Genomic DNA, 15,993 nt, shown 5'->3' on the forward strand with positions numbered 1-15,993 from the left:
TAATTCCTTGGTTCTGTTCTAAATAATATGCTGTTGGGTTTATTGTTTGCCCATTTTTGTTTTGTTATTCATTTTTTGTGTTCGTTATAGAACTGACGGTGACGTCAGAGTCGTAAAGCGTCAGCTACTGTCGTGATTCGGCACACGTGTAGCTGTTGTCATTCCGTTCAAATCATGTTATCAAATTATTATTGTTTATGAGTGCAAATGTATAAAGTGAAACAGCGGAATAACTTCAATCTGCTTGCGCACACACGGTGGATACACTGAATATAAAGGTAAAGTAATGAATAAACTACAGCTGTTTATCAGTTTATTTGTGTATTAACGCGATATATGTAATCCATAACATCAATGTTCATAGATCAGTCTCTGGTTGGTTATAAAGAGATCTGTGTTGTTTTGTCTTTATCATCTGATTGCGGGTAATTCAGTCGGCTCTTCCGTGTGTTTGATCGGTTCGGTTCGGTTCTGGTCTGGTTAAAGATGTTCGTGGTAGTTGAGATGGTGGACACAGTCCGGATCCCTCCGTGGAGTTTCCACCGACACCTGAATGACGCCATCGCAGAAGAACTTAACAAGAAACTCGCCAACAAGGTCTACACACACACACACACACACACACACACACACACACACACACACACACACACACACAAACACTAACACAAATACTCAGATGTGTTCTGGTTCTGTAGGGTTTGTTATTTGTTAATTTGACTGTGTATTTGTGTAGCTGCTTTGTCTTGTGCACAGTTTGTTACAGTGTGGGCTTGTGTATATATATCTCATTGCAGGTTGTGTATAATATGTGTTTGTGTATCTACAGGTTGTGTATAATGTGGGTTTATGTATCTGTCTTTATGACATCACTAAACTGGACGATTCATACATCTTTCCGGGAGACGGAGCATCTCACACTAAAGGTACTGATGTGAGTGTTTTTTATTGGCTATGTTTACATGCACCAAATATTGAATCTAATCCAATTGAAGGTTAAGAAAGTACAGTTTATATGAACCCTAAACATTACAATCTGATTAAATGTTTGTTTGCATGTACATTCAATATAATCTGAACCAAATGTCTGCGCAAGCGCACAGCTAGATTCCAGACATGGACAGAATGGACATTCAAAACTAGCCCAAAAGCATCCCGGTGATTATTCACAGCCCAAAAACCAATAAGTAATAAACAAAGTCCTTGCATATTTAACCCACAGAAAAATATAAACTCTCTTAAACCGTTTAAAAGAAACCCAAATCTGTACTCCATTAAAAAGCAGAGGATTTGGCAACGCAGCACACAGCTCAAGTTCATGCTTTATCTCTGGATAAATGTACAAAGTCAAATTTAAGTTAAAGAAAGTTGTTCTTAAGAAGTTTTCAGACATAAACAATGTAATGTTTATGTAATGATATCAAAGACATGAACGCTACAGAATGTACGTCACGTGACAACATTACTTTAATATGTGTGCATGTGAGACGTAAATATTTTAGACGTAAACTTAAGCACAATTCTTCTGCGCATGTGCACTTGTATTTCTGCATCCGATTGAGAAAATACTATCTATGATTCACACGTTTACATTTCTTTTTTCCTGATGATCGGATCACAGATTGGACTACACCACCACTTTCAATACGCAATACGATCAAAATTTGCATCTGATCGACCTCAATCGTATTGATTAAAGTGTTTAAATGAAGACTTTTCCATCCAATTGAGCCATCAATATGATTACAAATAGATTATTTAGTTGCATGTAAACCTAGCTATTGAGTCAAACTAACTCTTTCTCTCTCTCAGTTCATTTCAGATATGTGGTGTTTCATCCGTTTCTGGATGAGATTCTTGTGGGAAAGATTAAGGGCTGTAGTGCAGAAGGAGTTCACAGTGAGTTTTGGTTAAATAGATGCTGGTTTGCTTGAAAATGAAAATCTGGTTCACCTAAATATAATCCCTGTTTACAAAGTGACGCATTTAAATACTATATAATAATTGGTGTTTTTTTACTTTCACAGTCACACTTGGATTTTTTGATGACATCATAATCCCACCAGAGTCACTACAGCAACCGGCTAAATTGTATCCTGAATTATCACTTAGGCTGTGTCTGAACCGCCTACTTCCATACTATATAGTAGACGAAAAGCAGTAAGCGAGTGGCATGTCTGAATTAATAGTATTCCAAAAACAGTCAGCGAAAGTAGAGATGAGTCTGTCTGTGATTACTGCAAGCTTACAGGACCAGACGTTACTTAATGCGGGGGCGTATCTTGATGTTGTCCAAATCACACAGAACCACACGAGATGTGTACTATTCACATTCATACTATATAGTACCTAATGTTTTAATGGTCGATCATCTTAATTCAGTACCTACTGTCACTGTATGCGATATCGGACGCAGCCTTAGATTATTTACTCCTGATAACTTCATTACCATTACACAGATTAATGTTACAGCTTTAACACAAGATAAAGAGATAAATCATTCACTTGTCCTCATGTTGTTCTAAACCTGTATGAAGTAACGTCACATTTTGTTTTCTTTATGAAAAATAATTGGGATTACATGGGGTTTAAAACAACATAAAAGTAACAAAGTCAAACACAGCCTTGTAAAGTATATTTCATTTGACACGCACACAGGCATTTGATGTATGCTCAACAAATTGTGTTACCTCTCCTAACCAACATACTACACACTACATACTCACAAATCTGGCTTTATGGCCTGAATGATGATGTCATCTACCCAGCATGCTTTGTTCCTTTACGGTTGGCACAGCGATGAGGCGGAGCAGGTGTGGATGTGGGAGTATGAGACGGATGAGGGCGCACATGACCTTTACATGGACCAGGGAGAAGAGATTCGTTTCCGGGTCATGGACGAGGTTTTTATAGACACGTCGCCCACTGGTCCCAGTACAGAGAAAGACTCCTCCAGTGCGGCGGGCACAGCTGGCACAGCGCCACCTGCTGGCACAGATGACAGTGCACAACAGAAAGAATCTCCATACACTCTTATAGTAAGTGAAAATATTCACTCGGTTATAAATCTTTATAGTGTATATTTTAATAACTGTAAATGTGTAAATCACATCATGTTGTCTCTGTCCCTTAGGGTTCTGTGAGTGAACCGGGTCTGGGTCTTCTGTCCTGGTGGAATAGTTAACATCTCTCAACAGAAGTTTATCACTGCAGAGTTACAATGTGTCACACTTTAATGAACTGAGCTGATTGACAGCTGCACGGACCAATCAGTGAGCAGAGGGTGCTGACCAATACAAAACACATAAAGTAAACTTATTAATGATCATTTGAATAAAAATAATAAGTTGTGACGTTGCTGTTGTTTAGGGGATTGTAAAGATTTAAGATTTAAGTACAGGTTTGCTGTGTTTGTTGTACAGAGAAATTAATTTACACAGGATTAGATATGGAAAATCTCATTTGTATCTAGCTTGCTTTGTGATATTAAAATATATTTAAACTTACGTATGATGAGTCATTTGAACTGTTTTTGAGAAAATACAATAATTTATTTTTGTAGGTAATTGAAATCCAACTTTACTGTTTGTTGTCATTTGCCGGCTGTTAAATGCATTGTGTTAAAAGGGGCATTTCCCAAAACTTTTTTTAAGATGTCAAACAAATCTTTGGTATCCCCAGAGTGTGTATGTGAAGTTTAAGCTCAAAATACCCCACAGATAATTTATTATAACATTTTAAAATTGACACTTTGTAGTAAAATGTCCTGTTTTGTGTTCTTTTATATTCAATTGAGCTGATAATGCAAACACTGATCACCATAATGGTGGTTTGTTGAAATTGAAACTCAATTGTGCTGTCAATTATTTTCTTTCTGCACTAAATGTCAGTGCTGTGGTTGGATAGTGTAGATTAAGGGGCAGTATTATTATGATAAGATCCCCTTCTGACATCACAAGGGGAGCCAAAATTCAAAGAGCTATTTTTTCACATGGTTGCAGAGAATGGTTTACCAAAACTAAGTCACTGGGTTGATCTTTATCACATTTACTAGGCTGATTTTAACATGAAAAAAGTCAGATTTTCATGATATGTCCCCTTAAAACAGTACTTTAGACTACTATGAGTCTTACAAGTAGAACATTTACTATTACAGTGGTGTTAAATGGCAAATCCAGGTTTAAGATGGCCTTAACCCCCCCCCCCAAATCATTCCCACTTGATCTATCATAACTGCACAAAACAAACCAAAAACATTGATGAAAGCTGTCTTGAGTACTTTAGCTTGTTGCTCGTGCGAGTGATGCAGAGTTTAGCCTCTGACGTCCTGATCTCATTTTCTTGTATGCGACTTTTCTAATAAAAATGAGTTTATAGGCAGATTTTGTTCAAAATGAATTTGTTTTCAATTATTAATACATTGGAGCGAGCTGCTGGTGTTTATGTAAGCACATATGATGCTCCAATGAGTCATTTGAACGCATTCGATGCGTCATCAGCGATTCTCCCGGTAAACTCGTGCGCATGGGAATCACACACACACGCGCGCGCGCATCAGTGCTGGTGATTTATATCAGATCTGTGATCGGGACGTGATGAACATCTGAACTCCAGACAGCAGTGGTAAGTGCATCATTTAGTCTCTTTTAACAACTATTATTCTTTACAATAGCATTACAATAACAACAGAACCAAGCTGGTGAAATCATTACGGTGACTATTTAAATAGTTGCTTTATTGTTAAGCGTCTGTGTGGCGCGCGTTTAGCAGGTTACACGAATAATACCGGTGACTTCAATAATAATATTGCTAGTTAGTTTAACTCGCATATATGTTTTATAAATGCTCAGTATATTTTGAGTCACGCCCCCTAGAAGATTCTGGAAGCGGATGCTGCTGCTGAGGGCATCGCTCAACTCCTGCAAGCGTTTTCACGCGCGTCTCATTTGACGCTGTGATTTGATGCTCGGTGTTTTTAGTTAGAAAAAGTCACAGCACGCTTAATAAAACCTTATCCGTGTCTCACTTGTTAAGTCAAACACACAGACAGTATTGATATTCTGAACAAATTAAACTAAATAGAGGCACTGAAATCACATCTGACGAGTTGATTCAATGGTTCTGCTTTCAGAGAGGTTCTCTGTTTTCCTTAGACGCAAAATAAATAATAGATGCTTTTGTACGAGAGGAACCGGGCATGAATCTCTGGCGCCCCGGGCACAGGCTGTCCTGCATGTAAACACACAGACAGAGTCTTTGTACAGGAGTGACTTTACAGAAGAACTAAATGTGTTTATCTGCACGTATCTCAGGACCACATGTGTCAGTGCAAACACAATAAAGTACACTGAGTGTGTCATCATCAATCACAGGCAAACTGTTTTATGTGTGTAGTTTGTGTTATTTCTCTGTTGCAGGTTGAAATATTAAAGTGAAGTGAATCTCTACAGAGGTCTGTGTTGAAGTTGTGATCATGGCAGAAACAGATCTGTCGTCTCCATCCGATTCATCTCTCCGGTCTCCTCCATCAACACCTCTCTCATTATCCTTCCCCATCCTGAGAGACAGCAGTCGGGTGTGGGAGTGGGACAGAAGAACGCTGAAGTCTGGGGATTTACTCAGTCCACTGCCCACCAAACGCACACGATCATACTCAGCGTAAGACACAAACACACACAATACAAGTGTTTACACACCAGAGAAAGATCAGATACAGGAGATTTATTTATTTATTTATCTCTTTCTCTGTGTGCAGGACCGTTCGGGCAAACGCAGGCCCTGTCTTTAAGGGTGTATGTATCAGTTTCTGCAGGTCTCAGGGTCATGGTTACATCAGACCGGCTAATGGTGGAGAAGACATCTTTGTGCACATCTCTGAGTGAGTTGTTGTATTTATTAATCTCTGTTAATGTTAGTTTATGCCATTACAGATACTCATGTTAGTTCATTGTGCAATAACTAATGTTAACAGTATAACTTTTGATTTTACAAATGCATTAGTACATGCTAAATTGAACATGGACTAAGATTGGTAAATGCAGTGAGGTTGTATTTGTAAACATAAGTTAATGCATTATTTAACAGGAACTAAAAATAAACAATAATTCTACATGCACCACACTTCTACAAAGCATTAGTTAATGCATTAGTTAACAGGAACTAAAAATAAACAATAACTTTACACGCACTACACTTCTACAATGCATTAGTTAATGCATTAGTTAACAGGAACTAAAAATAAACAATAATTCTACACGCACCACACTTCTACAAAGCATTAGTCAATGCATTAGTTAACAGGAACTAAAAATAAACAATAATTCTACATGCACTACACTTCTAGTATAATAATAATAAAACTCAATGTGTTTGTCTCATGTCAGTGTGGAGGGTGAATACGTCCCTATGGAGGGAGATGAGGTCACGTATAAAGTCTGTTCAATCCCACCTAAGAACTTGAAGGTCCAGGCTGTAGAGGTCACCATCACCCACCTGAAACCAGGAACTAAACACGAGACCTGGTCAGGTCAGATCATCACTTCATAAGAACACTGTGTGTGTCTGTGTGGGATACAGAAGAGGAACAGGAAATAATGAGAGCTTGAAAGAGCAAAGCATCATGGGAAGGACTTTAAAAGTGATGGAGGTGAATACAGAGCAAATGAGACTGGAAACAGACGTATGGAAACACAAACATATGTAGCTACACAAACTTGAGTTCACAAATGTGTGAGACTGAAATTCACAACACAAATACATTACTGCAGTCTGTTTACTCTCTCAGAATCTCAAACACACATCATACACTTGGGTTAAGTTTATGATCATTTGATAAATCTTTGGAAACCTGTTCACAAATCCAGGTCATAGGGCATTTAAAATGTAAAGATAATTTAATTAAACACCATTACATCAGTTTATAGGATTATACAGTAGGATTGTTTTACATTGTGACCGCTTCATTGTCATTAAATTGATTTGATTTGACCTGGAATTGTTTTGTGCAAAGGGTTTGATCAGAATTGTAATGTCAAATTGATTCATTTTACACTTGAAACCCCAAAAACACAAACTGCCAAACCGACCACATATCCCAGAATTCCTGGGAGTTTTTCAGGGTAAGATGCAGCATTTTGTAGTGCAGTTAATAAATAACAGCGCTTAAATCTACATGAGTGATGTCATCATTTTATATTGTATAATCTTCATCATGTCAATGCTCTGGATGTTTGATTGATTAAATCTTCTTGAGTTTGTTGAATTATTTCATTATCAGATGCTTGCACATTTGAATTTTGTCTTGTCAATTTTTTATTTCTGTTGGTGTTTCTTTTATAATGTATTGTTTTTGCACGTTTAGCACTTAGATCACAATGGTTAATGTTATTTACCTGTGACTTTAATAAAATTAATTACTAATTATTCACACGTCTGTAACTTACACTGTCTGAAATTACAGTGACACATACAGCAAAATATAAATTTCTTTGGCCAAAAATGTTTTATATATATATGCTAAATACATTTTGTAGAAAGTAATGCTCAATTGATTTCATATATTAACATATATTTCAAAATGTATTTCAGGGGCAACAAATACATTTCTAATTTTACAACCCATACACCACATATATTTTCCTGGCCAAAATCTACAAGTTTTTATAAAGTATAAGGATAAAATACATAAAATCTAAAATTATAAGTATATTTTTGCTTTTGAAAATATATTTAATTTAATGTTTACAGGTTTGTAACATACAACGTTTTACTTCCAGTGCAATGTGAATATAACTGCTTTAAAATAAAATATCAAATAATTGTTAAAAAATACATTTTTTGTAAACATCTTTCAAAATGTATTTCAGTACATATATTATTAGGCCATTTTTTGTTTATTTAAAAAAATATATATTTTTTTGCAGTATGGGGAACACAAAGATTATAACAATGTTTAATACAGTATGATTCAAATTAAAACTTTTGACTTAATCTCACCGTGAATGATGTAAATCAACACATTACATTACAGCAATTTACTACAAATATTTATTTATAACAAATGTTTACATGAATGGAGTCATGTTCACAATCATTTCATTTATTTACACATGATAATTGCATTAGAGTCAGGAGTGTTAAAACTTCAAAAGAAATATGATTTAGTTATCTATAGTGAAGAATATAGATCTGATCTGCCTGAATTTGCATCATTTCTTCATATTCTGAAAAACACATTCAGAGTTATTTTACACAGAATCGATGTGTGTTTGTTTATATCATCAGATATGAAATACAGTTACATTAATATTTCTATTATAATGAAACATAACTGATAGATGAATACTGTAAATCCTCATGGTGTGTGAGATGTTTCTGGAATGATAAAAGATCGAACGAATGCCTTTATAGTTGATCTACAGACTCAGTTTTCCAGTATCTTGTACCAAAAGCACCATATTTATAAGATCCTATGTGAAGTTTAAAACATTTTAACTTCTGATATGCACTGAACCCATTTCAAAACATTAAGATGAACACTGATTGAATAAGATGTGCATCTCCTGTACTTATATGTGAGTTAATTAAAAATGCAGCATTATTACATAATTTATAACATAATTTTTTTTGCTACTTCAACTTATTCTGTTAACTTAATCACATGTCAAAACTTAAAATAGTAGATTAAATTAAGTTGTTTGAACTTCATGCTGCATTTTTTACAGTGTGGGTATAACCAAATGAAAACTAGTGCAGTGTATACAGACTTTCACTTTAACTTTCATTCATAAATATCCGTCTCAGACTATATACCTCGTACCTCAAACACAATACATCCCTCTGACATTAGCACATGGCTATTTTACAGACACCAAATAAAAACAGCCGTGAACGATCTCTGTCTGGTCATATTTTTGTAAACAAACACTAAAGTTACCAAAAGATTCCCAAAACCATCTAAAAAAATTAAAAAACGTCTGATGTCACAATGAATCAACAATAATCTCTCACATGTCAACAACGACAAACTGACTTACAATCATCTGTCACAAAGCACAAAAGTGATCAGAAAATAATGAAAATGTGTCACTTCAACACTGGAGGATCTTCATTATTAAAAAATCTGATTAAAGTCTGATGAGTGATGTGTTACCAGTCAGTCTGATGTTCAGTAGTGGTGTGTGCAGATCTCTGCAGTACTCAAACTGTCCTGCAGTGGGCGCTGTAGAGCTGCAGATACTCGTGCAGGTGAGGGGGCGGAGCTGTCACGCCTCATTGGGCGGAGCTTTAAAAAACATCTCTCTGCAGAGTCGAACCGTATCTTCCGGACAACAAACAGTGAAGCCAATGGTTCGAGGGTCCTCAAATATCTCATAATCATTTCCACCCTGATGACACAATGACACAAGTCAATAAAATCACCTGAAATACACAACACACACACACACAAATACACACACACTCACCAGTGAAGTTTCATTGCCAAAGAAGTAGATGGCGTCCAATCCCTCCTGCTCTAAAAACTCTAAACAGAGACGTTTATCCCATCCTTCTGGAAAGACGTCAAAACTGATCAAACCTCCTGAAAACACACACACGGTCATGATGACAACACTTTTTATAAAGAGTATGTGAGACACATTTACTGTAGTGTGTGTGTGTGTGTGTGTGTGTGTGTGTGTGTGTGTGTGTGTGTGTGTGTGTGTGTGTGTGTGTGTGTGTGTGTGTGTGACAGAGAAACTTCAGGACAGAACTGTTAAAAAGTAATATTTCTTTGCACTGAACACACTCCACCCACAAAACAAACGCACACACACAAACACAACACACACACACATTAATGTTCCACCTCGCAGCTACAGTCACATTCCACTGGTTAACCAACTGTTGGCAGGGCAACGGCCAATCAGAATGCTTGATTACCCCACACACCCCTTGGCCCCGCCCCCTGTCTGTCTGTCACAAACAGGAATATAAAACAAAAGTCTCTGTGTGTGTGTGTGTGTGTGTGTGCGTGTGTGTGTGTGTTTGAGGTCAAACTTGCTGAATATGAGATCATTCGGACACAATCTCTCTCACGTCCTCAATGATAAAGTCATGAGTAAAGTCAATGTGTTTAGTAAAAAATGACTTACTAGTGTTTATGTAGATAAACCTTTAACCCATAGCATTAAAGTGCAGTTAAACACACACACACACACAAACACAGTGTCAGATCACACATAATTGTCTCCTGTATCTTATCACAAATATTGTGTTTGTTTGTGTGATTGTATGTGTACGTGTGTGAATGGCACAAATTAACTACACTGTTCACAGGTCAGTTGTTGTTTTAATCATAAACAAACATGAACAGATCTCAGACCAGTCTTACAGGAGGAGGGTTTGTGATGATGTCATATCCTGTTTACCTCTAGTAAAGCGCAGTCCTTTTCCTGCAAACTCTTTCTGCAGAGCTGCAACAAACTTCTCTCGTATCTTCTCTCTCTGTCGATGAGCAGATGTTGTGTGTGAGGGTTTAACTCTTACTGTTAATAACTAAAGAAATAAAACTCAACATTACCTTGTCAACTTCTGAGAACTCGATTCGCTCTTCTAACGTGCAGCTTCGGCCAATGGGTGAGATGTTTAACATGCCGTTACGAAACTCAATGAAGGTCCCTCTGGGGAGAGAGAGATGTTTATACTTTATTAAAATCACATTAAATGGAGAATGAGTGTGTGTGTTTGTGTGTGTGTGTGTGTGTGTGTGTGTGTGTGTGTGTGTGTGTGTGTGTGTGTGTGTGTGTGTGTGTGTGTGTGTGTGTGTGTGTGTGTGTTTGTGTTACCGTTTCTTAGGTAGTTTCAGCAGCCCCATGTATCTGAGACAGAAGTTTATCAGATCCTGCAGCAGTTCTTCTCCTAACTGATTCTGAATGGCCTGAGAAACAGACACAACTAGTTAACATGACTGACACACACGTGCGCACACACAATGAATCCAGGTATGTTAACTCACCTGTTTGGAGAGAAGTTTGCCGTCTTTGTATTGCACTGTGCCGTTCTCAGCAAACACATAATCAAACTTGTAGATGACTGAGAAGAAACACAAGACATCATCATCATCATCATCACATCTCCTCTAGAGATCATCAATCAAAACCTCATTCACTCATCTTCCTCTCATTCATTCATTCATGAGTCAATGTAAACCACATCATCATCAATGTTACCCTGAAGTGTTTTATAAACACATAATACAGTTTAGTAGATCAACTCTTCATCATCTCAAACCATTGTTTGATCAGTCTTGTTTTTACTTTTACAGGAGTTTATATTGACTTAAAAAACATGTGAAATATATGTACATTTTTCTAAACTGTAGTTAAATCCAGAGCTCAGTTACCCAATATATATACACAAACATTTCGATGTATGTCTTTATATATAAAGATTAATCTGAGATCTCCATAAAGTCTCGTGAGCTTTGACCGAGTAAAACATGAGAGCAGAAGATGTCTGGTATTGATTGTTTTACTTAAACCTTCAGTGCTTTAACTAATGTATGTCAATGACTGAATGTGTTTACATGTCTATAAAAACAACAACCGTCCAGTCAAACTAGTTTCTCTTCATTCTGACTCTGAGGTCACACATACATTAAATAACCATCATTAATCTGTCTGTCTGTGTGTGTGTGTTTAGACTACAAGATCAGTGTTTATAATAGAAAACTGTGCAGGCGTTTGTGTGTGTGCGTTTCTAACCTTCATCTCCTTCTCCAAGTTGTTCTGCAATTTTGGAATAATCGGATCCACCCACCACTCCAATCTTCACCTTCTTTCGTAATTCCTGGAAAAATTCATCCAGCTGAGGGACGATCTTCTGCACAAACACATACACAGAGAGAGAGAGAGAGATGTTGTTATTATTATTATTATCTTTATGGTTTATACAGTGAGATAATCATGTTGTTTTGTGTGTTTATTGCACTTTAGGGGTTGTAGTAAAGATAATAATATAACCATATTGAAAGTGAAACTAACACCAGGCCTCCAAATATAACTTTACATCTTCACATTTTTATTATTCTGATGTTTCAAGGATTCATTGAACAAGTAAAACATGTTGTACATTACAATAATAACAGAATCAGATGTTTGTCTCATATGTTCCTCACAAAAAAAATATTCACAACACAGAACATCTGAATGCTCCAAAAAACTCACTGTTTTCATTTATAGACAATTTTATCAGACGCACACGCATGTATATAGTAGTGGTTACGTGTTGGAACTAGTGCTGCCTCATGATTAATCGCGACTAATCGTTTGCAGAATAAAAGTTTTTGTTTACATAATATAGGTGGGTATACTGTGTATAATAATAATAATAATGTATAAATACACACACGCATGTATATAATTAAGAAACATTTGCATGTGTATATACATGTTTATATTTATATTATATAATCTATATTATATAAATATGTTTTTCTTAAAATTATAAATGTATGTGTGTGTATTTATATAAACATAATTATTATACACAGTACACACACATATATTATGTAAATAAAAACTTAGGCAGCACTAGTCTGAACCGAAGTGAACTTTCGGTCTGTTTCTTTATGGGTTTGGCTGGTGGCTAAACTGATCTCTGAAACAAATACCTTATCAAAAATAAAATGTTTTTGTTGGTCAAAGACGATGAAAGAGGTAATTTACTCTCAGTTATGTTTATTTTGCTTGTCACAGAAATAAACTACTGTAAAAGGACTCTGTTGTTATGGATTCTATGTTGACGATTCTACCGGAAGTTGCGTTTAGTCCACAAAAGCTGTTTGTTTATGTTGTTGTTGCTGCTGAAACATCTAAACAAAATTATTTACACATGAAAATCCATCACTCTCTTTATACAATAATATAAATGATTATTTTTCTCTTTAGATTTCTGCGGTGAAATGACACCCTGAAGGGTTTCTGACAGATTCATCCACATACACAAACTGTAATTCTAGCTCGTGTGTAAATATTGTGAAATCTGATGACTGTCGTTCTGTACACTATGTTTCAGCGGTATATTTAAAGTGCACATTGTAAGGTCAATGAGAAGATTCTTTGTCAACGAAGGGAACCTCCGCGTAGTGTGCGATGTGTTGTGTTGCGTAACGTCACATACTGTGGACGAGGAGAAGAGTACAAGAGTAATGGTGTAATATAACACTGAACACATCATAAACACACAACATCATCAGCTGACGCGACGCCACGCGCCGTTCCTCCTGCAGCAAACTCGCGACATCCACAGCGAAATTGTACATGATTTCTATTTATATGAAAGCGTTATGAATGCAAATATTCGCATTTCTATTATTACCTATCCTCGTCATAACGCTACAGAAACCCACACAGCGGTATATTGTGTGTATACGTGCAGAACGAGTGTTCCATACTGCACACACACACGCGCGCGCACACACACAGACACTCGCACGAGGCTCCGCGTGTTTTGAAGACGCTTCGGTGATCAGATCAGTCATGTAAACAGAAACGTGATGTAACATAATGCGTGAATTTCTCATAAAACATGAAAGGACGCTTCATCATGTAAATATCACATAAACTCGTGTCTTACCTCTCTGGGAGGCGTCAGCGTTCCGTCCACGTCAAACAAACACAAAACATTTCGACCTCCGGCTACTCGAGTGTTTATGTCCATTTCAGTAGTTAAAACAGGTTTTAAAAAATCACATAAAATGACTAAATATATGCAAATCAGACTCAAGAAAAGTCAAAGCTTAAAATAAAACGAGTTCTTCCTAGAAACTGAAAGATAAAAGTGCAATTTCAATACTAACGAGTTTTACTCGGACAAGAGTAAATACTGCAGGCTACATGATCACTACTGAGTGTGAATGAATTCAGACATGTGGATACTCTCCGCCGCCTCAGCCAATCAGAAGCGCACAATCTGGTCACGTGACTAAATAGGCGTTACCGCGCGACTAAACACGTACACTCGGAATTCGGAAGAGCAGCAAGAGCAAAGTCAAAATGATTTGACCTCTCACCTACATCACCTGAGCACAACAACAACAATAACACAACACGAAATATACACAGAATATAAGACACATTTATCGAACTTATTGAATTAATTCAGTTAAATATTACATTCATTATTCAGTGTAATCAATGGTGTTCATATCAACCACACACAGCATTTTAAACATACATGTTTCTGCTATAATTGTGTGTATAATGTCTCTTTTGCTAAACTATTTACCATGCAGGTAAGTATTTATAATTATGATGGATTATGAAATGCAGCAAGTAGGTGAACCTGCAGGGTTTTTAGATGTTTATATGTGTGTTTTAGCGCCACCTGCTGGACAACTGACTGATACGCACAACACACTCAATTTTTCAGTTTTTTTTATTTAATAAATTAATTTATTTATGTGTTTATGAAATGGCGACAACAACAACAACAGAAAAACAACAAAAACAATAATAACAAAAATATATAAAACAGAATAACCGGGGGGTAAAATATCATATAAATAGTTGTGTTGATTTGAGATTGACCCTAACTTCAAAAAAGGAAAGGAACTACAGACAGACAGTTTTAAGGCTTATTTGTTTTCAGACATTTTGATTGAAGTGAGGTAACTATTTCATTTTAGATTTATCATAATCTGTATCACATCCTACCAAAACAACATACATTCATTATAAACTTAATTCCTAATATATTTTAAAATATCGTAGTAATGATGGACTACAGTTTCATCAGAATTGTCACAGAAGGAGCAACTGGATGAAATGTCTTTTTTGAATTGTTTTACATGATAGTTTGCAGGGTAACACTTGTGAATTATTTTAAAATAAAATTATTTATTGGTTAAGAAATAGAAATGTTTCCAGCAGATGTTATCTACAGCATTATTCCAATAAGCTGTCACAATGGCACAGTAACAATGTCCTGCTGGAATAATAAACAGATTGATATTATTATTTTTCCAACAGGAGAAAAGCACAATTTTTCAGCACAAGTATTGATGATCAGATTCAAAAGTACTGGAGGAGGATAATAATAATGAGCACCATTTATTAAAGCAAGAACACCTGAAAGGATTGAACCCATAACTATTTTTTCAGGGTTTACAATAGATTTAGTATTTAAAAACAACTGTTCTGGATTTATACATTTATAGTATTTAAGTATTGTTGTATATTGTATTTAAATCAATTATTTATTATTCTAACAATCCTAATAATAGTGACATTAATCCAGATGCTCGTACAAAACTACCGCACAATAAAGTGAGAGAGTTGTGTTTCTGAGTGGATTTTAGTTTTGTGTTCATCTCTGTTATAACACGAGCGTTTCTTTAATCGTGATCTGTGTGTCCGTTTGAAAGTTGAAACAACAGATGTGTTGACTTCATTTGACGCTGCGCAGATCGCTCGGCACATGACATCATATGGCGGTCGATCTGCGCAGCCACGCATTAAATCGAACACGCCTACCCACATTTCTCTGACGTCAAAACCCAGTAGCTGCGTCACTAAGCGCAGACGTTTGCTTCATGTTTATTATTGTGCACTACTTAAAAATATACAGTGTTGTAGAATTTAATTCGTTACAGTGCTGTGAATGATTTCATTTTATAAGATTTTATTTACAAATGTTGTCCTTGCGTCGACATAATATGCCGCCCTGCCCTGAGGACATCTCTCACTCAGGTTGATCGGTAACAAACATTACTAATAAGTTAGTTTATAATATGAATTTATAAACGGATCGAATATAGGAAATAATGTGTTTTTAACCTTAAGAGTATTGAATTACAAATGCTCTGTCTCCACATGACCCATATTTATTCTGTGACACTGCAAACATAAATTAGTAGTTTTGTCTTGTTTACAGTACAAATATTTTAATTTTTTTATTATTAAGATGCATTTTCTGGATAAGCAGGCAGATTTTTTGCTTGTTTTAAGCACA

General features: G+C 36.1%; 3 protein-coding genes across 6 annotated transcripts; 2 read left to right on the forward strand and 1 right to left on the reverse strand.

Moving 5' to 3' along the window:
• The first annotated feature begins 118 nt into the window (after positions 1-118).
• Positions 119-4,341, forward strand: polr3h (polymerase (RNA) III (DNA directed) polypeptide H). Of its 2 annotated transcripts, none has more exons than XM_065278430.2 (7): positions 119-278; positions 435-597; positions 830-926; positions 1,813-1,899; positions 2,028-2,091; positions 2,798-3,038; positions 3,134-3,736. In XM_065278430.2, exons 2-7 carry the CDS (start codon positions 487-489, stop codon positions 3,182-3,184), a joined length of 651 nt encoding a protein of 216 aa, XP_065134502.1. In that variant the 5' UTR covers positions 119-278; positions 435-486; the 3' UTR covers positions 3,185-3,736. The 2 variants fall into 2 exon arrangements, with proteins under 2 accessions (XP_065134502.1, XP_065134503.1); XM_065278431.2 differs by having other exon boundaries at positions 120-278; positions 487-597; positions 3,134-4,341.
• A 155-nt stretch (positions 4,342-4,496) lies between these two features.
• On the forward strand, positions 4,497-8,589 carry csdc2b (cold shock domain containing C2, RNA binding b). Of its 2 annotated transcripts, none has more exons than XM_065278433.2 (4): positions 4,497-4,623; positions 5,395-5,658; positions 5,756-5,878; positions 6,384-8,589. In XM_065278433.2, exons 2-4 carry the CDS (start codon positions 5,474-5,476, stop codon positions 6,544-6,546), a joined length of 471 nt encoding a protein of 156 aa, XP_065134505.1. In that variant the 5' UTR covers positions 4,497-4,623; positions 5,395-5,473; the 3' UTR covers positions 6,547-8,589. The 2 variants fall into 2 exon arrangements, with proteins under 2 accessions (XP_065134505.1, XP_065134504.1); XM_065278432.2 differs by having other exon boundaries at positions 4,498-4,623; positions 5,418-5,658.
• On the reverse strand, positions 8,024-13,901 carry LOC135769081 (phosphomannomutase 1). 2 transcript variants are annotated; one of them, XR_010542366.1, is made up of 9 exons: positions 13,618-13,901; positions 11,745-11,862; positions 10,997-11,073; positions 10,827-10,918; positions 10,562-10,661; positions 10,410-10,485; positions 9,465-9,580; positions 9,152-9,386; positions 8,024-8,222 (listed from the first exon to the last, which is right to left on the reverse strand). XR_010542366.1 is itself a non-coding variant. In XM_065278429.1 (8 exons), exons 1-8 carry the CDS (start codon positions 13,699-13,701, stop codon positions 9,264-9,266), a joined length of 786 nt encoding a protein of 261 aa, XP_065134501.1. In that variant the 5' UTR covers positions 13,702-13,901; the 3' UTR covers positions 8,024-9,263. The 2 variants fall into 2 exon arrangements, 1 of the variants encoding a protein (XP_065134501.1); XM_065278429.1 differs by having other exon boundaries at positions 8,024-9,386.
• Positions 13,902-15,993: the final 2,092 nt, after the last annotated feature.

The sequence above is a fragment of the Paramisgurnus dabryanus genome, chromosome 3, assembly GCF_030506205.2.
Source record: "Paramisgurnus dabryanus chromosome 3, PD_genome_1.1, whole genome shotgun sequence".
Lineage (NCBI taxonomy): Eukaryota > Metazoa > Chordata > Actinopteri > Cypriniformes > Cobitidae > Paramisgurnus > Paramisgurnus dabryanus.

Excerpts from the sequence above, each read along its gene's own strand:
- LOC135769081 (XM_065278429.1), bottom strand. The coding sequence starts at position 13,701 with ATGGACATAAACACTCGAGTAGCCGGAGGTCGAAATGTTTTGTGTTTG. Across the intron at positions 10,919-10,996 it reads GCAAACTTCTCTCCAAACAG|GCCATTCAGAATCAGTTAGG; the intron begins GTGAGTTAACAT and ends TCTGTTTCTCAG. Across the intron at positions 9,387-9,464 it reads TTGGCAATGAAACTTCACTG|GGTGGAAATGATTATGAGAT; the intron begins GTGAGTGTGTGT and ends TTGTGTCATCAG.
- polr3h (XM_065278430.2), top strand. The coding sequence starts at position 487 with ATGTTCGTGGTAGTTGAGATGGTGGACACAGTCCGGATCCCTCCGTGG. Across the intron at positions 598-829 it reads ACAAGAAACTCGCCAACAAG|GTTGTGTATAATGTGGGTTT; the intron begins GTCTACACACAC and ends GTGTATCTACAG. Across the intron at positions 1,900-2,027 it reads TAGTGCAGAAGGAGTTCACA|TCACACTTGGATTTTTTGAT; the intron begins GTGAGTTTTGGT and ends TTACTTTCACAG.
- csdc2b (XM_065278433.2), top strand. The coding sequence starts at position 5,474 with ATGGCAGAAACAGATCTGTCGTCTCCATCCGATTCATCTCTCCGGTCT. Across the intron at positions 5,659-5,755 it reads CGCACACGATCATACTCAGC|GACCGTTCGGGCAAACGCAG; the intron begins GTAAGACACAAA and ends CTCTGTGTGCAG. Across the intron at positions 5,879-6,383 it reads ATCTTTGTGCACATCTCTGA|TGTGGAGGGTGAATACGTCC; the intron begins GTGAGTTGTTGT and ends GTCTCATGTCAG.